The sequence below is a fragment of the Arvicanthis niloticus genome, chromosome 5, assembly GCF_011762505.2.
Source record: "Arvicanthis niloticus isolate mArvNil1 chromosome 5, mArvNil1.pat.X, whole genome shotgun sequence".
Taxonomy (NCBI): Eukaryota; Metazoa; Chordata; class Mammalia; order Rodentia; family Muridae; genus Arvicanthis; species Arvicanthis niloticus.
The window spans coordinates 27,307,362-27,332,023 of NC_047662.1; the positions used below are offsets into that span (position 1 = coordinate 27,307,362).

Consider the following 24,662-nt stretch of genomic DNA (forward strand, 5'->3'; position numbering starts at 1 on the left):
TCCGGTGCAGTTCTGCGGTTTTATTTTTCCTGGGATACTCAAAGGGATGTGGGAACAGCCACAGGTGTGGTGAGGGAAAGCCCCTGTCTCCCCTCCCCAGATGTGGGTAAGAGGAGAGGCCCAGGCGCCCTGGTCCTGGATTGGTCCAGCCACTGTGGTCCCTGGGCCCTGTGGGCAGAGGGCTAAGGGTGGAGCCCTGGGAAGGTGGGGCGGGCTCCTAGGCGGGGTTCGGGATTCTTCATAAAAAGCCACGAAGCTTGATCCCCACGAAGCCCAGCCCCGCGGGGTGTGGGGGGGACGCAGAGCCCAGATGGGGGACCCGGCCCGGCCTGGCCCGTGGAGGGGTAAAATAATGGCAGAGATGGTGCCCATGGGGGGCGGGGGGAAGGTGGGGGTCAAAGCGTCGGACCAGGAAGATGGGAGTTCCAAGTGAGGGGCGCAGGGCGGAGAGGCACGACCCCCAGCCTAGCCCGGGCGCCTTTGCGTGGGATCAGGAAGGTAAAAAACCCACGAAAGCGCGGCGGGCAGGAGCCGGGGCGTGCGGTGCCGGCAGGGCGGGCGCACGGAGCAGCCCGCGTTCACAGTGACCTCGACGCTGGGTGTACAGTACGGGTAGAAAACCGCGGGCCCGGGTCCGGTTGGGCGGCCCGGGCGGGTCACAGCCTGGTCTGGGCCTCGGGGATGTAGATCTCGATGCTGTCCGCACTCTCGGTAGCCGAACTGTGGCGGAACGAGGCGGCGCGCTTGGCCGCCAGGAGCCGCTTGCGCGCTTCCTGCCGCTGCCGGTCCACCGAGTCCAGGGAGCGCTCCTTCACCGGCACGCCCCGCCCCCGCGAGGGCTTCTTTGGTATCGGCGGAGGGACCTTCTTCTCCTCCTGTCGGGAGAGCGCAGAGCTGGGCCGCGGGGACCACCGCAGCATCCCTACTCGTGCCCCGCATCCCTCCATCCCCAAGGGGATGGAATTTGTATCTCCCAACGGGACAGCGCCTAGAATTGTCCACTAACGCCGGGGACCGGAGGGTGCAGGCGCACGTTATTTCCACAAGGTCAAAGCTGGTCAAAGCCCCTGTACGGGTCTCCAAATAACGACGGGGCTCGAGCGCCCTCTGGTGGAACGGTTTTCAACAGCTAGCACCTGCTTGCAAGCTGAGGGGTTGTGGGGAGCATTGTCAAAGGGCTTCAGGGGCCTGCCGGGCCTCACCTGCGACACCCATCTCAGACGTAAGTCTAGCCAGTAGAAGGCTGAATATCGCCTAAAAAAAATCTAGCTCTACTCCCCACATTGCAGTTGGCTAGAGTGTGCAGCAGTGTGAACAGCTGGACAAAGCACGGGGCCATGGTCCGGAGCATGGCTGGTTTGTCTAAAGCTGTTCCTGCTGCCCGGGCGTCTGTTTCCCTGTGACTTCTCCATACCCACACACCCCTTCCTGAGAAGGACATTACAGAGTGTGGCTCCCTGGCCTGGCGGGGGCCCACAAGCACACCTTAGGCTCCAGGAGTTTCCAGCTGTTGGCCTTGAGTTGTTGTAGCTCCAGGAACTTGAGGGTCACATCCTCAATGGAGAGCTGCAGGAGGTCCCAGAAACCGGCCAGGTCCTGGAAGGTGGGCACAGGGAACGCAGTGGGGTCCTGCCGTGGTGGGACACACAGGGGAGGCAGCCAGTCAGGGAGGTCTGACCGCAGGCAGGCTCGGGGAAAGCTATGCTCAGTCTCACTGTCAGGAAGCTCAGTCTAGGGGAATGGGTTGAGGAATGGGAGACAGGGACGAGGAAAAGCCCAGGTCTCTCCAGCCCGGGCACAATGGGTCAAACCTCAAGGCCCAATACAAGTCACATCTGACCTTTTGGTTTCTTTAGGCCACACATAATCCACCCCTCCAAGTCCACAGACCTGGTCTTCTCTCAGTCACGCTCCACACACCCCACTCTCCCCTCACAGACACTCACCAAGCTTTGCTGACACAGCCTGAAGAACTGCTGGACCTTCTGAGACAGGAGGAGTTGTGTACTGCCCACGGCGCTTCGAATCTTCTCTAAGACTAAAAGAACAGAAGAGAGGCTCAAGGGGGCTGGGGTGGAGGTGCTCAGCTCCTGGCTAGTGCACTGGCTCATCTCCTCCAGCCCCTTTCCCATCATCCATTCTTCAGACTTGATGACAACAGCTCCTATCCAGCCACCCTGGAAGACTTTCATCCTCAGTGAAGTTCCTTCCATTACACAGCCTGCATTTACCAAGCGCTGGTCCTTCTGTAGGAGGAAGGCCTCCCAACTGTGTCGCTGCCCACTCCATCCCCTCAGCCCTCCATCCTTGGCCAGGACATTAGCTCAGTGGTCAGTCACTGGCCATATTCTGTCACTGATCGGTACATGCCTCCTTGGTTTGTTAAAGATTGTTGATTCATCTCAGGGACTTAAAGCTGATCTTTCTGGTTACTCTCCCATCCATTTAGGGATTCTGTGGGAAGCCTATGGCTCCCCTCAGAATGGTCTCATGGGGAAGGGGTATACCGTTTGCGACAGGGCTATGTTCCATGCCCACCCTCCATTTCTTCCTCAGACTTGTTCTGTCTTGAACTGCCTCCTCTGAATTCCTCTCTCACTGAGGAATCCCAGCATCCTCTGGAGAGCCCATCTTAACAGCTCAAATCAGAATGTCTGTCATATGGTCCCAGCTTCACTGTCAAGCTTACATTGGATCCGTACAGTCTCAGATCTGAACAGATTGTTCCCCATGGAGTTATTGACTTAGACTGGTAGCCACCTACTAGAAAATCCAGCCTTTTGCCTGGTCATGATCCTCCTGAGTCCTACCCTTAGCCTCTAAAGATGGCCCCTTCAAGGGGCTCCTAGCATGTCCTGTTCCCAGTAGGAACCTCGGGTTCTAGCACTGAAGGATCAAGGAAGAGACAAGCCCAAGCATGAAGGGAGGGACCTGCTGGTGCATTGCAGTCAGGACCACCATCACGATACCCCGTGCCTGCGCAACCCCAGCACAGGATGCCAGCGACCCTCTCCCCTGTGTGGATGGCAGGACTCACTCTCCTCGGGCAGCTCATAATCCTCCGCCTCACGCTCCATCTGCTGGCACCAGTGTTCCAGTTTCTCCACCTCTGCCCGCAGCATCTTGATGAACCACTCGCCATCCCGTGGGCAGGGGGACGTGCGACCTGAGTCAGGGAGGCTACGTGAACCCCGCTCCATCCAGGAATCACGGCGGCCAGACCCGGGGCCGGGGGCAGGGACAGGGGTAGGGCCAGGCGACCCATCGGTGGCCGGAGGCTCATACGGCAGTGGGTAGCCCTCGCGGTAGGCCCACTGGCCCTGCGTGTGGACCGTGCGGAAGACTGAGTAGGTGGGGGCCCGGGGCCCGGGCTGGGGCTCAGAGGCATGCCTCTGGAAGGAGCGTCCAAACTGCAGGGCCTTGTCTTCCGTGGCCACAGTGGCCAGGCCAGCCAGGCCCTCCAGCTCCAGGTCTGCTTGCACACCGGCTGTCACGCTGTTGGAGCGCTTGAACCTTGCCCGCCTGTGGAAGGAGATGCCTGTCGTCTCTGCTCCGGCTCAGGTCACCCCAGGTCACCACCCTTACCCCAAACTCCAAGAAAAAAAAAAGGAAGGCTATTGAGACGAGGAACCTACAAACTGGTGGCCACCAATCCATACACACGAAGTCAGTCCTTGGAGCTGGTAGGTATCCAATATACCTCTACTTTTTGCACTGACACTAAACAGCCAGTGACAGTCAAAATATTTAACTACCTGTACCTATGACCAGAAGAGATGCTGGAACACTCCACACAGAGCAGACACTGGCCTGCAGAAGCCAGCTTTGGGACCCTGTTGGTGGTAGCTTTTGACCAAGGCATACAGAACCATTTTGTTATTTCTTTTGTTTGGAATTTTGCTGTTTTGAGACAAGGTCTCACTGTGTACCCAAGTTAACCTGGAACTCACAACAAATCCCCAGGCTTCACTCACACAGTGATCCTCCTGCCTCAACTTCCCGAGTACTGGTATTATAGGTGTTGACTCACCACACCCAGCTTACAATAGAGTAGTCTAGAAAGGCTGTCTCTGCTGGTTTACACTGGCTGTACAGTGATTCCTAGGCCTACCGAGAATTGAGTAAATGGGGCTCAAAGGGGTCCCAGGCTATCCAGCATCGGAGTGGCAGAGCCAGGATTTGGCTCAGGGCAGCACCAGCTACAGAAACGCCTGTGAGCAGCTTGGAATGAAGAGAGTGTACAGCCTGGAAGACTTCACCCCTGGGGACCCCGACGGCTCAGCCCAGAGCCTGTCCAGACAGTCTGCCAGAAGCAGTGGAGCTGAATTAAGCTGTTGGCAGGAATGACACAGGGCCTGAACATTTCTTGTCTTTAAGTTAATTATATGCAAATCCTATGCAAAACAGAAAGTCAATTGGCCTTGTTCATTTTTCCCACTCTGAGTTCAGAGTAGGGGCTCTTTTCTGCAAAGAAGTCAATGAGCCCTGTGAAGCCTAAGGTTGGGGCCAGACAATACTTTAAGAAGTGGGAGTTAGGTGGAGGTGGGGAGGGCAAAGATGAACAGAAGTTGAAGTAGTCTGGGAATTCAAAAAACCTCAAAGGAAAGGCCCATGGGTCTTTATCTACCTCCTCCTCCTTATGGTCGAAAGAGAACAGAGGGTCCTATGGGACATCTCCATGGGCCTGTCCAGCTTCTCAAAAGTCTCTCCCAACCTCCCCACAACCCCTCCAACTTCAACCTTCCTCCTGTGGCCCAGGCCTTCTCTCCAAGCCTGCCTGCCTGCTTCCTTCCAGCTGGCAGGCTGCCTGCTGGGAGCCTGTTGCCATAGAAACCAGACCCAGAAGGATGCTGCAGGACTCAGGAAAGAGAGATGCACTCATGTGCAGTCTCCAACGAGCCCTATGTCCCCACCCCCACCCAGAGAAACGAAAAAAAAAAAAAAAACCATACTTTCGTTGCTTTCCACGTGCCCTTCACCTTGATATCTGCCCTGAGCACCATTCGTGTTCATTACTGGTCCAGCCACCTCCAATCAGATACCTCTGCATTCATTGAGTATAGTGAAGGGGAAGGAAGAGCCCTAGACCAGGGAACACACCTGAGTTCTAATGCTAGCTTTGTCACTGTGCCTTAGGGAGGTTTTCCATCCAAGCCATCTAGTATGTGTGAAGTTGCATGTAAAATACAGTCAAGTAGCCCCAAGTGGTGGTATACACCTTTAATCCCAGCAACTCAGGAGGCAGAAGCAGACAGATCTCTGTGAGTTCCAGGCCAGCCAGGACTATATAGTGAGATCCTATCTCAAATAACAACCAATACTCTGATTTTAAACATATTATATATAAATACATATACATAACAAATACCATGTACACACATATAAAACCATAGGAATGCGGCTTAATGTCCCATAGGCATGGGACAATAACTGCCGGCGTGTTTCCTGTCTAAATATCTTGTGTATGTTAAAATCTAGAGCCCAGCAATCCCTGCCCAGATCAGTATTCCTAACGGTAAGTTCTTCTAAGTCATTCTCCTGCTCAAAAACCTTCCCATGCCTCCCCACTGCCAGCTAGGGAAAGCTCAAACTTCAGGCTAGCCCTGACCTGAAGCCCTAAACTCTGGATGCACCCCCATCTCCAGCCTCCTCTCTGCGTTCTCCTTTGATCCCTAAACAGATTACATCCTGACCACCAACTTCTTTTGAGTATGCTGTTCCCCAGCCTGAGATGGCCGTTTTCAGTCTGGCTCCCTGATCATTCTCTGCTCAAATCCCTCTTGGTCTGTGAGTCTCCCCACCCCACCCCACCCCAGCTCCCCTCAAGGTCACTCGTCAGTTCTGTAGCCCCTCAACAGTTTTCCTGCATTTAAAACAACCCCACTATTTTGATTAATTAGTCTCTCTCTCTGGTGAAAGCCATGTGCTCTAATTATACTCTCAGGACACACCTTGCTTCTTTATGAATCTTTGTGCTCTTGAACTCCAGTTGGCTCTATAGATCCACCTTCCAAGCTCCAGCATTTGCAAACACCAGGGGTCACGATACGTTTTCCCAACAACTACATTTCTGAAGAGGTATCATCCCAACATGTTCCCTGCTGTAAGTTTTGTTGGTTTGGTTTTTTTTTTTTTTTTTTTTTTTTTAAAGATTTATCTATTTTACATATGTGAGTACACTTTGCTGTCTTCAGACACACCAAAAGAGGGCACCAGATCCCATTACAGATGGTTGTGAGCCACCATGTGGTTGCTGGGAATTGAATTCAAGACCTCTGCAAGAACAGTCAGTGCTCTTAACCGCTGAGCCATCTCCCCAGCCCTGGTTTGGGTATGTTTGTTTGTTTTTATCTTTTGAGATAGTTTCTCTGTATAGCTCTAGCTGTTCTGAAACTCATTCTGTAGACCAGGCTGGCCTCAGAGATCCACCTGCTTCTGCCTCCCAAGTGCTGGGATCAAAAGTGTATGCTACCACTGGCCGGCTCCTGCTGTAAGAGTTTTGAGTCCTAAATAACCCCACAGGTTCTTGTGTTTGAACAATTGGTCCCCAGGTTTTGACAATGTTTGAGAGGTTGTGGATGCTCTGAGACCTGGAACTCAAGTAGCAGAAATGGGTCACTGTATGGTGGACCTTGAGGACTATCTATTCTATTTCCGATACAGGCCTTGCCTCTCTGCTTCCTGATCTACAATAAATGAACAAGCCACAAACTCTTGTCATCATGCCTGCCCCCAGTGACAGCCTGCACTCTTTGAAACTCCAACCCAAAGTAAAGTTTTCCTCCTTGAAGCTGCCTCTGTAAGGTCACTCCCCATTAAACACACTGTGCTCTTGGGCTCCACTAGTCTGACCCCTTCATCTGACCTCTGGAAAGTCCTAAAAGGATTCTAATCATCAGATTCCACACTGTCTAAGACAGAAACATGAAATGCACTAGGCCTCATGGGTCTGAGTCCCCCTTCTTGAGAAACCATATCAACCCATATACCCCAAGAAAGGCTGAGAGAGCTGAGAAGCTCCTGGGCTCAGTGAAGCATGGCCCTCAGATATCATTCCCAGCCAAAACTACACAGGACAGGCAGGAGTCAGCTATCCTTGTGAACTAGGCATTAGTGTGGGGCAAGATCATAATAAAATGAACATTACATCAAGGATCTAAAACCCCAAGAAAAGCTGGACATTTCACAGGTAGGTGAAGACAGTACAATACATAGCAAGAATGCAACCAGAGAGGATGGGGGAGGGGGCAGGAGAAGTCGAGATGGCTCAGTAGGTGAAAGTGCTTGCTGCCAAGCTATATAACCTGAGTTCAAGCCCCAGGTCCCACAGAATGTAAGGAGAGAATCAACTCCTTCAAGTTGTCCTCTGACATTGCATGGTGCACACAGGTGTACATGCACATGCATATGTGTGTGCATACATACACACAGATAAATGTAATTTCAGAAAGAAAAAAACCCATTAAACCAGGAGGAGTATGAAAAGGCAGACAGAGGAGAAGAAGGCCTCAAGAAGGCCCAACCAAGCATCCAGCAAGGGTAAGCAGCTGATTGAGAATGAAGGTTGGCCAAGGCTCTGCTCCTGCTGACAATAGGCAGAGAAGGTTCGGTAGGGTGTGAGAGCCAGTGTGTGGGCTGCACTGGCTGTCAGAAGGTGGGCAAAACTAATTATAAAACAAGCTTATCAAAGATGGTGTCTGAAAAGCAAGCTAGAGTAAGGGGAATATCCATTGAAGGAGGAGAGCGTGTTTGTGGAGCTCTCCATAGCCATACCTTGGCGGGAAGGGAAAACCTGTGGGAGATCGGTGAGATAATAGTGTCCAATAAGGTTCCTTTCTTTTGCCATTTCTTCTTCTTCTTCTTCTTCTTCTTCTTCTTCTTCTTCTTCTTCTTCTTCTTCTTCTTCTTTTTTAAATCTTAAGTGCATCGCTGTTTTGCCTGTATGTATGTCTGTGTGGGGATGTCGGAACCCCTGGAGCTACAGATAGTTTTGAGCTTTCACATGGGTGCTGGGAATTGAACCTGGATCCTCTGGAAGAGCAGTCAGTGCTCTTAACCACTGAGCCATCTCTCTAGCCCCAAGAGGTCCCTTTCTTAATCCCTGATAGGTATGCTATCTTCCATGGCAAAGGGGACTTTGTAGACTTGCCCAAATTCAGGCTCCTGAGATGAGATGAGTGTCTTAGATTATAGATTTGATGATTTGTCTTAATAGTCAACTGTCTGGGATTCAGAATCACTCAGGAAGCAGACCTCCGGGCATGTCGGGGAGGCCACTCCTGGAGATGTTTCACTGAGAGGAACCAGAGCCACCCTAAGCAAACTGAAAGCCGGTTAGGCATCTTGTTACTCTGGGCATTCATCTCTTGGCTTCCTGACTGTGGATGCAATGTGACCACCCACCTCAGGCCCCTACTGTCTGCCTTCCCTGCCTTAAAGGACCATGTCCCCTAATCACAGAGAAAGCTTCCTTCCTTAAGTTTTTGTAATAGATACTTTATAACAGCAACGAGAAGAGAGAAACATGCCAGATGTCTGCAAATGAATACCATGGGTCATTCTAAATAAGGGAGAGAGGCCAGGAAGGAGATAAGTGAAGGTCTGATATGCAGCTCAGGGGAAGACTACTTGCCTCACACACACACACACACACACACACACACGCACACGCACACGCACACGCACACGCACATGCACACACACACGAAGCTCTGGGTTCAATCTCCCAATATCACAAGAAATAAAGAAGCGAATAAACAGGAAAAAGCAACAAAATGGCTTCTTTCTTGAACCTCTAGAAGGGACATTGTATTGCTCAGACTTTGATATTAACCCAAATAAATCTAGAAACTTCTGAGCCCCAGAAATGTAGGATGGATGAATTGATAGATAAAAAGATAGATAGATATAGATAGTATAGACATTATAGATATAATATAAATTATATTAAATTATATATAAACATAATTTATATTATAAAATTTATATTATTTATAAAATTATATCTATATATAATTTTATCATCAACTATCATGGTAGGGATGAGAAACAAACACAATGGGTAAAGATAAATTGGATGAATCAGAGAAGAGAAACAGTTCAAGTGGAGAATGAGATAACAATTAACATTTTCTGAGCACTTAGTATGTGCTAAGTTAATTAGTAGTTCAGTGGGAAAGAGCTTTGCCTAACTTGACTAAGTTCTCTGAGTTCTCACAATCAGGCCGAGCATCAGGGTGTCATCACCATCCCTACTCACAGATGAGAAAAGCTACCCTTAACAGGCAAGGTGATTTCCTGAGACGGGACAGTGACTAGGCCACCTCAGGTCACTGTGCCTCACCCCAGGCCACCCTATACTTAGGAAGACAGCAGCAATCAGTTGCCTGACCACAGATGCAGGGCTGACGGCTAAGAAGAGGGAAGAGGTACAAGCAGGGTAGGTGCTGGTGTGGACTAAGTGGACGCAGGTCCTGAAAGATGGCCCCTGCCATCACAATGAAGTGCATGAGGAGCCAACCTGCTGGGGATTTGTGGGGGTCAGGAGAGGAAGAAGAGTGAGCTTTGGGGGCGTGGGGGTGTCAGCAGATTGGAGGGGTTAAATCTGTGTGCTCTAGAGCCAGACTGCCTGGCTCCAAAGCCAGCTGGATGGTTGGAGCCTGTCATCTTTTAAGTGAGATTGACAACAGTAGCAGCTCCAGGGTGCTGGGAGATAATGTATGGGAAGAAGGGCCAGCACCTGGCCCACCATTGTGCGAGCTATTGTGGAGATGCAGGGAAGTTTGTGGCTCTCGCTGCCACAGAGAAAAGAAGCTGGCCTAACACAATAGCCCAGTGTAGCGCAGTGGGCCCCAGCTCGGGCATTGTAGTCATTAATTATTCTGATTGCTGTTGATCATTTCCATCTGTTCTCCCGCAGCACTCGGAACAAAACCTCCTTTATCCTCCCCATCACATGGCACGGGAGTCCGTTATTTGCATATCCGTCTTTCTCACTAAATAGAGCAGTTCCTCAAACGTCAATGTTGGCTGGGTGGCTGATGGGTTGGTTGGCTGCTGGGATGTGGGGAGTATTAATTATCCCCAACATCCACTCTTCCTTTCTTCCTCAGTCACAGAATCCCATGATCTGAAGCTGGACAGGTGGCCACTTGGGATAACAATTCATTTCCCAATCTCCTTTATAACTTACACGGTGTGGCAAAGTTCTAGCCCATGGGATGTAAGCAGAACTATTGTGTACAACTTCCAGAAACTGTTCTTTGAAACAAAGTGTTGGGCTGGGAATGTAGTTTGTTGGGAGAGAACTTTGCCTCGCATGCACAACGCCGTAATGATGATGTTAAAAGTAGGGTAAAAGGCAGCAGGATGGCTTGGTGCATAAAGGAACATGCACCACGCCCAGTCACAGGAGTTCCATCTCTGAGCCCCATTTAGTGGAAGGAGAGAAGCAACTCCCACAAGCTCTCCTCTAACCTACGTACACATACACACACAAACACAACGTGAAAAAAAGGAAGGTTATAAACTTTTTGTTGTCCCTTCCTCCTCCCTGATGACTATAATATAGACTCAATGACTAGACCTCAAGGACTATTTTAGAACATGAGCCACCATGTGGAGAAAGGAGTAGGCCAGGAACAGCCTGGGCTCTGACCCTGTACAACACCAACCAGCCCTTTGGCTACCTTAGCAAGCAAGAAAACAACTTCTGCCATGTAGAAGTCGCTGTCTTTCATGGGTTTTCTATAATTCATGCCCAAACCTAATCCTAACATTAACATGAATTTTCAAGGTCTCAAGGTCCAGAACTTGCATCCCCGTTTGGTTTTGGACTTGACGGTCATGGCTGTGGTCTTCAGTAGCTGTAAATATCAGGCAGGAACAGGCTTCCGCTGTCAGTTTCCACTCATGTGAAACTGAAGCCTGGGAATCGTTATCATGGCTACTTCGGGGAGTTGTCCCTTCTGTGGCTCTCTGGGCAGAAATTGGATTACCCCAAGAGACATAGTATTCAGGGAACATTCAGTACCCACGAACTGGCAAGGGTTTTGCCAGGAGGGTTTGGCAGCAGGATGGCGGGGGTGGCAGAGGAGTGGGCAGGGGAGAGGGAATAGGGACATGTCAGTGCACCAGTCTCTGGAGAAGTAGCTTATCTCTGAAAGAGCAGCCAAGACTCAAGCCAGATCCAGCAAGACAGAATTAGCCGTCACAGGATCAGCTAAGAACCTCTCTGGACACTCATGAAGAAGAGTGAAATTGTGACATTTACAGGAGAGGGACATTATCATGTTAAGCCAAGTAAGTCAGACTTGAAAATTAAGTCAGACTCGCAAAATAGCCCTGGTTTTCTCAGATGCAGAATCTAGATTTGTGTCATATATATATCAAAATCAGAATGGAGACAGTTTAGAAAAAAAGGGACCAAAATGAAGGACAGAAGAGTGTAACAGGGGTGGAGGCGATGGCTAATATAGGCAAGGTACAATGCTATACCAGTTTTAAATTAGAAGAGATCCACCTGCCTTTGCTTCCCCAGTGCTGGGATACAGACTTTTGAGTCCTAGCCTACATGACACCATATTTCTAAACATAAAAAAAAAAAAAAAAGCCGGGCAGTGGTGGTGGTGCACGCCTTTAATCTCAGCACTTGGGAGGCAGAGGCAGGCGGATTTCTGAGTTCAAGGCCAGCCTGGTCTACAGAGTGAGTTCCAGGACAGCCAGGACTACACAGAGAAACCCTGTCTCGAAAAACCAACAAAACAAAACAAAAACAAAAACAAACAAACAAACAAAAAACAGTAAGATCACCTTTTCTTTGGTCCCATGAATAGCTTTTCTGCATATGCTGTATTTTTTAAAATTATAGTCCAAGGGGCTGGGGCTGGGAAAACATGTGCAGTAGGAACGTCTAATTCTGATTTCTATGAGAGGCTTGGATGACCCCGAGGCTAAGCCACAAAGGGTGGAGGGGGGGGGGGGGGGTGTTTCAGTCTCACTCTGTTCAGCTCAGTAGCCTGGTATCTACACAGTACTTAACAAGTGTAACAAGGACCCGGTAACCAGGTAAGCAGGGATGAGGGATAGAGGAGATGGAACTGGTGAGTTCAGTCTCACTGATGATGGGCAACTGAAAGCATCCACAGACAAGCCTCAGAAAGAAGAGGCAGTACACTGGAATTCCACCCAAGACGCTAATATGGAGCGCACTGACAGGTACTATCTTTACATTTATTTGTTTGTTTGTTTTGTGCATGGGTGCCTGCCGCAGTGCAAACATGGAGATCCTGGGAGAGCTTGCAGGAGTTGGTCCTCTCTTTCCATCATGGGTTCCAGGGACTGGACTAGGGCTGTGAGATTTGACAACAGGCAGCCCTCTTGCTGACGATGCCTAGCCATTTTTTAAAACCAACATACAGGCTGGCGAGCAAAAAAACTAAGAATCCAGAAAAAAATGGGTGGCAGTTGTTGAGGTATGGTCTGTTACTATGTATTGTAATGGTAAATCCTCACATACACCAAGTGATGCTACATGACCTTGCTCCTTAATTTAAAACTATTGGTTGAGTAAAGATGCCATCTGCCTATAGCTCTGGAGAGGTAGGTGGGGTTTCAGTTCCCAGTCTGGGGGTCTGAGGAGGACTGGGAAGGGAAAGAGAAAGAAGGAGAGAAGAGAAGATGCCATGAGGTAAACGATCATGAGAATTGGCCATGAGGGCTAGCCAGTCTGAACAAGAGAGACCCAGACAGAATACGGCAAGTCATATCTTGGGATAACTGGCAGGGAAGTAGACATAATAGCATAGAGATTAGATATCTGCCCAGGTCTAGTGCTGATTAAGGCTTATTAGAAATATAAAAGTTTTGTGTTCTTTTTAATCTGAGAACTGAATGACCAAAGGTGGGGTAGAACTTCCCCACCATGACCACCAAGATTTAAAAATTAGTACAACGGACAGTGGGTAGAGGGAGCCCTGGAAGCTTGCCCAGCGAGGCTACTGGACTCCACAGCTCACCTCTAGGGTAGCAGTTGGGGCGTGGTAAATGGTGAGTGAGTACTGGGACAGACGGGATGGCAAGTGTGGGTGTATAAGAAAGGATGCCTTCAGCAGACAAGCAAAGAAGGCTGGCCAGAGAGATGAGCCAGATTCAGCCTGTCCCCACCTGTCCCTCCCTCTAAATTCCCAGTATGATCACCTGTCCCTGAGGCTCAGTTCTTCATTATCTCCCCTCCCCCACACTCACCACCAAGCCCTCACCACCTTCCCTTCCCCTTGCCTTCCAACTGCTTCTCCATTTGATCCACTTCTCTCTGGGTTGGCTGCTATCAGCCTTGTGGAAATGACTGATCAATACAAGAGAAGGAATGGAGGAAGCACCTACCCACACCCAAGCACCTAGAAGAACTGGAGAAAATAAAATCAGAATGGTGTTTCTACTCCCGTGCCAGGCTTGAAAATAGGAGACAGCTTCAGGCTCCAGAAACACAAAGCAGACTTAAAACCTGAGTGGTGAGTGGATTTCGAAGCCAAGCAAACCACAGGAGGATCGAGCCAGACATATGCTGAAGGCTGGAAGGGAGGGAGAGAGGAGAGACCCCAGACCTAGGCTCCATGGGGAGCTGGAAGGAGATTTCCTGCATAAAGCCAACAGCCAAAGAGGTCAGCTTTGTTTATAAATGCAGACTAAAGAAAACCTGACGCCCATGTTTCAGGAAGGCAGCCTAGAAGGAGAATGCTGGGAAACCAGAACATGAAAGCTGTTTTGTACGGGGATGTGGGGTTCCAATGTGTTCTACCAGGGAAACACAGAAACTTCAAGCTGAGATATTAATTTTCAAATGGATCTAGCACTCAAGTAGTACCCCAGAGAGGAGGAAATGTCGCACCCAAGGAAGGAGTGGGCAGTAACAGACTGAGAACACAAGTCACTCAGACATGTTTGTAAATCTACACTATTAGACCACAGAGCACAGAACAGCTGATTAGCAAAGCCCTTTGAAGAGGTATAAACAAACTGCTATATAAGCATACACACAGACTAGGAAGAGGGAGCTAAGATGGCGAGGTAGGCGTGCCTATAATGCCAACCAACCGGAGGCTGACCCAGGAGGATCACCACGCCTTCAAGATTAGCCCTATGTCACAACAGCCCCCTCCAAGAAAATCTCCATGAAATAAAGCACTCCAAGGCTCTCGTTTATGGCTACAGGGGACCACTGACTAAGTGTGTTACTAGAAAAAGCTAAAAGTGTTATCAATCGTATTTATAGATTTTATTTTGAGACAGTGTCTCCCTATGTTGCCCTGAATGGCCTGGTACTTGCTATGAAGACTAGAATGGCCTCAAACTCACAGAAATCTACCTGCTTATGCCTTTTTTTTTTTTTTTTTTAATACGGGTCTCACTATCTTTTCTAGGTTAGCTTCAAACTCTTGGAATACTTCTGTGAATCTGTTCTTCTTTCTTTTTGAGGCAGGGTCATATTACATAGCTCTGGATGGTCCAGATCTGGCTATGCAAACCAAACTGGCCTCCAACTCATAGAGATCTATCTGGCCTTGACTCCTGATGGCCGTCATGCCCAGTCCATGGGAGACATTTTTACACATGTCTCTGCCTGAACTTATGAATTAAACATATCAAGAAAATGGAAGATAAACATCTGGAAGTTATAATTTATAAGCCTAATCATATATGAGATATCTAACATATATGAAATATACATCTATTATATGTATGTATGCATGAAGGAGAATATCTCAATAATCTAAGAAACTGGACTGAAGAGCTGACTTGGCACTGAAGAGCACTGGCTGCTCTTCTAGAGGACCCAGATTCAATTCCCAGTACCCACAGGCAGCTCATATCCATCTGTAACTCCAGTCCCATGGGTTCCAACAGCCTCTTCTGGCCTCCACAGGCACAACATGTATGTGGTACACAGATATACATGCAGGCAAAACACCCATATATATAAAATAAAATATAAAGTTAAAAAATATTTAAATAGAAACAATCTAAAGAATGAAAGTCAGACAAAACACATACTATAGCCACATGTAGCAAATTCAGAAATTAATAATGAGAATATATACTCCATCCCTCTAAAACATACATACAGAAAATAAAAAGACAACAAATTTCTTCTAAATAATATACGGGTTAAATTAGAAATTATGGGCCAAGTGGTGGTGCACACCTTTAATCCCAGGATTTGGGAAGCAGAGGCAGGTGGATCTCTGTTGAGTTCTGAAGTCAGCCTGGTCTACAGAGCGAGTTCCAGGACAGGCAGGGATACTCAGAGAAACCCTGTCCCAAAAAATTAAAACCAACAACAACAACTACGAGGAAGAAGAAGAAGAGGAAGAGGAAGAGGAAGAGGAAGAGGAAGAGGAAGAAGAAGAAGAAGAAGAAGAAGAAGAAGAAGAAGAAGAAGAAGAAGAAGAAGAAGAAGAAGAAGAAGAAGAAGAAGAAGAAAGGGGAGGAGGAGAGAAAGAGGGGGAGGAGGAAGAGGAGGAGGAAAGAAGAAAAGGAAAGAAAGAAAAGGGGAAAATACTTATGAAACTATTTAAACTATTTAAAACTGAGCTATTTAAACTATTTAAAAGGATACTAAATTTGAACACTTAGAAGTTCCAACAATCACAGTATAGTGAGATGGGATCTTAGAACCCTGAAAGCACACATTAAAAGCCAGGCGTGGTGACACATGCCAGCAATCCCAACCCTTGGGAGGAGGAGTCAGAGTGACCAAAGTCATCCTTGGCTATACATCTAGTTCAAGGGTAGCTGAGATTACATGAGTCTGTCTCCCTCCCTCTGTCGCTCTCTCTCTGCACATATTAAGAAGTAGGAAATACTTCTCACCAAAACTAAAAGACAAGGTTCAAAAACTAATAAGAATACTTTAAAATGTGTTTAAGTGTTAAATACAAAGCTAAAAAAAAATACAAAGCTGATCAAGAAAGAGGGGTCACACATAAACACGTGTGATGGTTTGGATAAGAATGCCTGCCCCCAAAGGGTCATATGTTTGAGCACTTGGTCCCCAGTCAGTGGAACTGTTTTAGAAGGGTTAGGAGGTGTGGCCTTGTTGGAGATGTGTCACCAGGGGTGGGCTTTGAGGTTCCAAAGTCCATACAAGACAGTCTAACTGCCTCGCTTCCTGCTGCTTTCAGATCAAGATGTAAAGCTCTCAGCTACTGCTGAAGCACCATGCAGGCTGGCCTACCTGCCTGCTGCCATGCTCCTGCCCTGATGCTCACAGACCAACCCTCTGAAACTGTAAGCAAACCCACAATTAAATGCCTCCCTTTGTAAGTTGTCTTGATCATGGTATCTCTTGACTGTAATAGAACAGTAACTAAGACAACATGGTGTTATGAATGCAAAAAATAAACAAATAAAAACAACCTACAGAAAGAACATATATTTATAGCATTATAACAGGGCAAGAAAGAATATTTTGTGCCAAACATTTTGTAAACTCTCCATTTTTATACAATGGTTTAAAAATACTGACTCAAGAAGAAGGAAAAAAATAAAACCAGACTAGATTAACAAGCAGTAAATAAACTAAAGGTAGTTTAAATTTTTCTTCAATTCCCAAAAGACACTAGACTAGAAAGTTTTTATGGGCAACTTTTGCTAACTCCTAGGGAAAAGATCACCCTGCTTTATAAAACTGTTTCTAAGAACACACGGAGAAATCTATCAAACTCAGTTAGAAGTCTAGCATGAGCTTGATATCTCAACTGAATAACAACAGAATCAAAATTATGGCACAAGCATGGTGGCACATACCTGTAGTCCTAGCACTTGAGAGATAGAAATAGGATCAGAGTTCAAGGCCAACCTGCACTATGTGAGACAGTATCTAAAAAAAAATGGACCAATATTATTTATGAACATGTATGTAAAATTTTTCAAGGAATAGTCAAAGATCTAATTATACAAAAAAAAAAAAAATACAGCCAAGACTGATTTTTAAAAGTACTAGGGCTCCATATATCTATTTTTTGTTTTGTCTTTAGCCAAAAAAAAAAACAAAGGCCCTAATTGTTAGCTGTGTGCTTCGTGGGTTAGACTATGCTTCACAGCCTCTCTTGCCCCCATGTGATGTGGTTACAGTAAATGTGATCTAAGTGAAGGTGCTATAATTTTCAGGAATTCTTTTATAAAAGAAGACAGTATCCTTCTCTTTCCACACTCCTTCCAACAGCTAAGAATACAGATGCTAAAATACAAATATAATTTTTGAACTACACTCCTTTTTTTTTGGCTCTAAAGTCATACAAGGAGGTGGAAGAGCAGGAAGTGAGAAGGAGCCTAGGGGTCCTGACATTACATTGCCTATGTCAAGGCTAGCTTTTTCAAAGCAAGAAATACACTTGCTTATGGCACTACTGAAACCCCGTTAAGCCAAATTTAATCTAAGCACACAATAGGATCAAGCAGAGATTATCCCAAGTTTGAAAGACTAGACCAACGTGGGAAATGTATTCATCTACTACATCACATGCCACATAGAAAAAGAAAGTCTAAGATCATCTCAGTAGACTCTCAACAGTCAATTAAATTCTACTCAGATCTTATATTTTTAAAACGTAGGATGAGGATGTAGCTCAATGGTAGAGCTTTTGCCTAATTTGTGCAAAGCCTTAGACTGGAGTCCCACCATCAGAAAAAAAGAGCTGGGGGAGAAAGGGTTTTCATTTATAATAGAGTAAAAATTGGAAAAAATTCCTAAATACAACAAAAATGGTACCCATCACAATTTGTAACAAATGTCATCTTTAGAAGTCTATTGTGAAGGCTGGAGAGATGGTTCAGTGGTTAAGAGCACTGGCTGTTCTTCCAGAAGACCCAGGTTTGATTCTCAGCACCCAAATGGCAGCTTACAATCATTTGTAACTACAGTTCCAGGATCTGACACCTTCTTCTGGCCTCTAGGAATCCTGCATGCACATGGTGTGAGGATACACAAGCAGGCAAAATACTCACACATATTAAATAAAAATAAACGAAGTATATCTTGGGCTCTTTTTGTTGGGTCTAACATTTGATCTTTGGGACCCACAACGTGGAAGGAGAGAAAGAAATCTTGCAAGTTATCCTATGACTGCCACACATGCACGCACAAATAAATCACGAATGGGATGATGCCCCCACCTCTCAGCAGGGAACTGAAGTCCTACTTGACACATCATCATAAGAAAAAATTTAAACAATATCTTACTCTGTACCTCTGTCTGATCTGGAATTTACTATGTAGGTTAGGCTGGCTTTGAACTAACAAAGGTAGAATCTGCATGCCTCTGCTTCCCAAGTGCTGGGATTAAAGACATTCATCATGATGTCGAGCAAAGAAAAATAAAATTTAAAATACAGATTTGAAAGAAATAGCCTCACTTGAAGAAAACAATCAATTGTATAAAATCCATCACAATTATCAGATAACTTGATCAGAGACCTAATAAGGGACCAGCAAGATTGCTGAATACAAAATAAATATCCAAAACGTAACAGCTCACAAACACTATCACTAGCCACTTATAAACACCATAGGAGAAAGGTCTGTTGTAATAGTCACCAGAGTTCAAACACCACCCACCACCAGCCTTCTGCATCATGAAAGTCACCCTGGTTAACTTCATTTCCTCTATGTCTTCCTCAGACTCATTCTCCATTTAATGCTGGCCTTGATGTGGTGGAACACCCCTATAATTCCAGCATTTGGGAACTGAAGGCAGGGAGATCAGAGGCTCAGGGTTAGCCTCAGCTACATACCTGAGTTCTAGGCCAGCTAGATACATATGAGATGCTATCTTTAGAAAAGAAAAAGAAAGAAAAAAAGAAAGAGAGAAAGAGAGGAAGAAAGAAAGAGAGGAAGAAAGGAAGGAAGGAAGGAAGGAAGGAAGGAAGAAAGAAAGAAAGAAAGAAAGAAAGAAAGAAAGAAAGAAAGAAAGACTCCATTCAGTAGTTAATGTTCTTTTGTAAACATAAATTAAAGTGTGTTGGGCCATTTCTTTAACCTTTTAATAGCTACTTATTACTTATAATTAGAACCCAGTTCTTTTAGCTTGTGCCCTGTACAACCCGGCCCAGGCATTATCCAACTCTCTCTCAGCACTGCCCACCCCCTCCACACTGGCCACATGACCTTTCTCCCAGATCCCAACACATGCCCAAGTCTCCACCTCCCCGTATGCTAGTCCATCTCCCCAAATGCTCGATCCCATCATCAGCCCAATGCACTCCTCACCTACTGCTCCAAGTTCACTTTACCCTCCTTTCTTTTGTAGCCTCTGTCATGCATTATACCATTACATAGAATCATGGATTATTTACTGTCTTGACTTCCCTCTAGCCTGTAAGTTCTACTGGGGCAAAATTCCTGCCTTTGACACTTCCCGGGACATTCAATACACAGCCCAGGAGCCGTCACATACCAAGGCTCAGTGCTCATCAGTGAATGGCTGGGTACTCATAAAAGGCCTGCTGCACCATTTGCAGGTCTCTGGCTTGTTAAAAGGAATGGAGGAACCACCCTCCAGTGTGGACCTATCTTAATGAGGAGTCAAAGGGCCTTCTGAGAACCAATGATTTGTGGGGCTGGTTTTAAGGAAGTCAGGAAGGAGTGTGGAGCACAGAACTGTCTCCATCCGTGACTGTTACCACTCTCAAGGATTCAAACCATGGTTTGATGGACGTTGTCATGCAGAGTCACTGTTCCATCATTCTTATGGCATGTTAAGGGTTTGGAGGACAGTGTCTACAGGAATAGGTGAGGCAACTGGGCGGCTTTTGCCTCCCCAACATCTCAGGGGCATACAGTGTTTCATGGACCTACAGTCGTAGGAGAGAACAGAAACAGTGACTCCCCTGAGAACCTCAAGATTTGACCAGGCACTCAAACAAAGCCACTTTAGGGGGCCTCAGAAACTGTAATAACCCTAGGAGGGTTGGAAAGCCCTGTAAAGGTGCCTACGAACATGGAGAACTGTAACCCAGGCTCCAGTTTCCTTCTTGCCGTGGATACAGCCTTAATGTCTCTCATTACCACGAAGCCCTCAGAGCCAGTGCCAAGAAGGTTCCCAGCCACAATTCTCCAGCCTGCCAGCCTGGTGTCATTGCAGCTCAGAGGACATGTAGGGCCACAGTGGCACTGCCACCTGGTCATTAGAGAAAGTATCTCCCTTCAGGCTCCCCCCACAAAGCAGAGAGGACTCTTTCCAGGACTCCCTCTAGAGCTCACAATGTTAATTCTTCACCTGGAAATTAAGGAGGCAATGTTTCGGAGGCCACCTAATGCCAGAATAGTGGCTGCTGGCAATTCTAGTATCTCTGATTCACCACCAATTCAGGCACATAATAGGTACCCCCTACTGGTTAAATGCTTGTGCGAGCCAAGTGAGGAGGAGTGTTAGAGCTGCCAAGGACCTAGGAGAGGCAATCTTCCTGTTTGTTTGTTTCTTTTGAGCTCATACTTCTGTACACCACAGGATGTAACAAGGGACTGGCAGAATCCTGTTATCTCCAGCTAAAGGACAATTGCTGGAGGGCCAACCTATAACCCACCCACGGCCATCCCCTGCAGCCCTCTTCCTTCCCTGACCACCTTATCTCTCCTGCAGCCTCTGATCACCTGGGTCGGCAGGAGTTCAAGCCCTCAGTGTAGACCCGATGGCTACCGTGGCAACATCCGTGTACAACACATATCTACCCTGACTCTTCCCCAGTAGAAAGGTATGGGGAGAGAGCTCAGTGGTAAAGCATTTCTCATAAAAACCACCAGGACCTAGGTTTTCTCCCCAGAACCCGCAGGAAAAAAAAGCCAAGTGTGGTGGCATGCACTTGTAATAGCAGCACTGGGAAGGCAGAGGCAGGAGGATTCCTGGGACTTGGTGGCCAGCCAGTCTAGCCTAATTGGTGAGTACCAAGCCATCGAGAAACCCTATCTCAAGAAAACGAGGTGGGCTGGGGAAATGGCACAGAGGGTAGAAGAAGCTCTTAGTGCAAAAGCCTCATAAAATCATTGCAGAAGGTGAGAAGCAACTCCTGAAAATCGCCAGCATTGGTATACACACACACACACACACACACACACACACAAAACACGCACACACTTCTAGGTAAATAGCATATGCAAGAACAGTAAGCCAGCAAAGACTTTACATTTTACACAGCCCTGGCTTCCCTTCATCCTCAAAACCCAAGGACACCTGAGAGACCCCCCACACACACACACACAGTGACCTACCTCTTGTCCTCTTCCACCTGAACCCCAATGGAGTGGAATTCTCTTCGGCTCCTGTTCTCCGTGTCCGAGTCTGAGATTGTCTCCACCTGGTGGCAGGGTGGAGGCGTCAGTGGCTGTGGCTAGCCAAAGAAACACATGGTCCACATAGGACTAGAATGGCCAGAAGTGGCTAGGTACTAAGCTAGCTGTCCCAAACAAATGAGACCAGGGAAGGGCGATAAACTGTTTAAGGGCAGCCTTGTCTATCAATGGGGTCTACTCACAACCCAGGGAAATGTGTTTGTTTGTTTAGGTCTGTGTATGCAGAAGTCCTTTCTGATTTCCTCCATCCATTACCAACGACACAGAGCCAAAGCCCTGGATAGCTATTACTGCCAACCATACCTGCACCCCAATGGACGGTCGCCACTTCCGCTGTCGCGCCAAGCTCCGCAGCTCCTCCCGGCCAGGGATGGTCTTAATGATGAGTGTGGGGGGCTTGGGGCTGGCCCGGGGTGGCACCGGTGCCAATTCGAGGGTGCGTGCGCCCATGGTGGGGCCGTCCAGCCCGTCCGCGGAGCTGCAGCGCCGGGCCGGGCCCTCTGCTGCGGTGAAGCTCTCGTGGGCAGAGTCGGTGCTGCTCTGGGCGGTGATGGAGATGCGGGGTGGGGCCTGGCTTCCCGGCGGGATGGGGGGCGGGGCCTTTCTGAAGTTGAAGGCTGCAGAGGGGATGCAGATGGTCGCCCATCATTCCTACACAGCCACACCCGGTACACAGGACCCTTTGGCCAAGGACCATTCCTCCCGCCTAATCCTACCCAGAGAGAGAAGCGATGGGCTGGGCGCAACTGGCAGTCAGGGGCAGACAGAGGACATACTCACAGGAGCCGGGCCTCCCTGAGACAGAGGCAGGGGCAGCAAGGAGGGGTAGGCAGTCGTCATCTTGAGAGCAGCCGGCCTGGATGGCCCGGAGGTAGCTGTGGCTCCGCATGCGGAAACAGCCGGGCAGGTCCAGGGCGTCCACGGCCTGGGACTCAAGCTCCCCAAACACGGACCCGCACACGGCCTCCAGCTGCTGGTTAAACTCTTCGCTTAGCTGAGGAGGGGACCAGGAGGACCTTTATTGAGATGCTGAGATAGGACAGGGTGAACTAGGAGCTTCACTTTGGAGAGCACCTAGGTCTACAGCCTCTGTGCGACCCATCTCCACTTGGAGACAGGAGATTCTCCAGGCCTGCCTTGGGGTTACTCTGGTCCATTCTATCCCCTAGACACACAAACCCCAACCTACACCTCCCTTCAGGGATGCTGTACGCTAGCTAGACTCCAGACCTCCACCTAGTTCCATGCTTCATGTTCTTCTCACTTGACCTTGGCAGAGGGAACCAGGAACTAACATCCACCCTCCTGGCTGGCCAGCTTCTGGTGTAGAGCTGACTGCAGGAGTAAATGCTTTTTGTTATGACTTTGTTCTGGTTTTGTATGTTTTTTTTTTTTTTTTTTTTTTCTAAGACCGAGCTCATTGACACCAGGTGCGCAACAGAACTCAGAGCACTCCTCCTGCCTCAGTCTCCCCAGTGGATGGGATCACAGGTGCTCATCACCATGCTTGGTTATGAACTGATTAAAAGCAAAGAGCAGGTAGACAATGGTGGGTAGTTGAGCAAAGTGTCCTACAAGTGTCCCAAGCCCCTCCCCGCCAAACACAACTACTAACTATGGCTCTCCTTTAACTGACTGGCCACTGCCCTGTCCCCACAGTCATGGATATGTCAATAGCACAGCACAGGTACAAAACCCAAGCATCACTCTCCATGGGTATGAACTTGACCCTGGGTCAAGAGTGTGGCCTGGGGGTGTAAAAATCTGGGGCCTCAATTTGCTCAACTGTCCAGTGGGAGTGCTAAGGACACTAGCTTAGGGCTGCCGAGAAGATTGAAAGACACACAAGGCATTTGGAGCAGAGACTGCCATAGTGTGAACCCTCCCTGGCATGTGGATGTCCCAGGGCCTACCTGGTAAACACAGGCCAAGTGACACCACTGTCACCACTGAGCCCAGGAGCAAGCCCCCGGCTGATGGTTATGCAAAGGCCACTAGATGAAGTCCTGGACGAGGTTCTCAAAAACATTCCAGGGGCACTACAACAGCAAGTGCCTTTTGTGACCTCTCCCTGGAAAGATTCATGTCACTACAGTGATCTGTAGTAGCAAACCTGAAAAAGTCCCTAAGTAGAACACAGCTCAGTATTTCCCTAACTCAGCCTCCTCCACTGTATACAGGGGTCTCACTAGACTCTGCTCAACTACAGCAGGCAACTCCAGCCCCAACTATCGGCTCAGGAAAGCAGATTAAATTGTCCAAGGATGCCCATCTGGTGGGCAGGAAAACTGAATTGCAACAGCTTATGTCTTGGGTCCCCAGTAAAGTTGGCTAGTCCTCAGAATCTCTGAGGAGCTTGTGGAACCTGGCCTTGAGGTACAGGTGTTGCTCTCTGCTTTTGCTACTTAAAACCAAAACTGCAGAAGATACTCCGTGACTCCTGTATAGACCCAAGGAATGACACAGGACTGTGTCTGTGTCTTTTGGACTTCCTGTGGCTTTCCCCCAAGCAACTTGGTTGCCAGTGTGCAGAAGTCCAAATACTGTGCAGATCCTATCCTGTAGCATTTAAGTTCTCTGCAGTGGCTCTCCCAGGATTCCAGTACCTGGCTCAGTCCTCCTCTCCAGGACATCAAGGACAGCATGGTGCCAGAGTAGTTCCAGGAAGCTCAACTAACTGTTCTTCCTGGCCTTGAGGGGCTCCCTGCTGAAACTATCCAGCCCAAAGAGTTCTGCCCAGAGCACAGAGGAGTTGATCTAACCCGAGACAAGGATGTTCTGGGCTTGAGTTGTTGGGGCCTCCAAGGTAAGATGACTCTCTCCAGCACCCTGCAAACTCCAGCCCTCTTCCATGTGCAAAGCGTGAGACACACAACAGATGTTCAATAAACATTGGCGACATCTATGAACATCGAGAGTGTCTTGGATCATGTTGACAAGACCACTCAGAAAGAAAGGCCTCTTTTTTCCAGAGGGTACCAAGCCCTTAAAATTCCACCCACAGGAGTACTCAGAATGAACTCCATCCAAAGCAGACAGAGAGAATGGAGGAAGAGAAAGCAACTGCCATCTTCCAATAGAGTTGGCCAAGAGGTGACTTGGTCCCAACAATGAACCAATGACCCTAGGAAACCGCAGGCACATAAAGACTCCATGAACTGATCTGTAGATCTGTAGTACACTCGTGATTCTCAAATGATAGCATCTTACTGTGAATATTACAATTAACCCTTTGTGGACTTCCACTCTATTTCTCCCAATACCCACTTGCAGGAGAGTTAGAGTCCTCTTGGGAAATGAGATCCTCTGCCTGACT

The 24,662-nt window shown here is 48.0% G+C and overlaps 1 protein-coding gene across 4 annotated transcripts in view; it reads right to left on the bottom strand.

Annotated features, from left to right (window-relative positions):
- Dlgap3 (DLG associated protein 3) overlaps positions 1-24,662 on the bottom strand; it is a 66,638-nt gene continuing 41,976 nt past the window's right edge. For 3 of the 4 annotated variants that reach the window (XM_076934177.1, XM_076934178.1, XM_076934180.1), the window contains 7 exons: positions 22,127-22,340; positions 21,650-21,963; positions 21,266-21,351; positions 3,038-3,522; positions 1,947-2,038; positions 1,486-1,629; positions 1-875 (listed from right to left, as the gene is read on the bottom strand). In XM_076934177.1, the coding sequence (XP_076790292.1) occupies positions 657-875; positions 1,486-1,629; positions 1,947-2,038; positions 3,038-3,522; positions 21,266-21,351; positions 21,650-21,963; positions 22,127-22,340 (1,554 nt within the window). In that variant the 3' untranslated portion in view covers positions 1-656. The remainder of the gene's footprint in view (positions 876-1,485; positions 1,630-1,946; positions 2,039-3,037; positions 3,523-21,265; positions 21,352-21,649; positions 21,964-22,126; positions 22,341-24,662) is intronic. The other variant, XM_076934179.1, reaches the window with a different exon arrangement.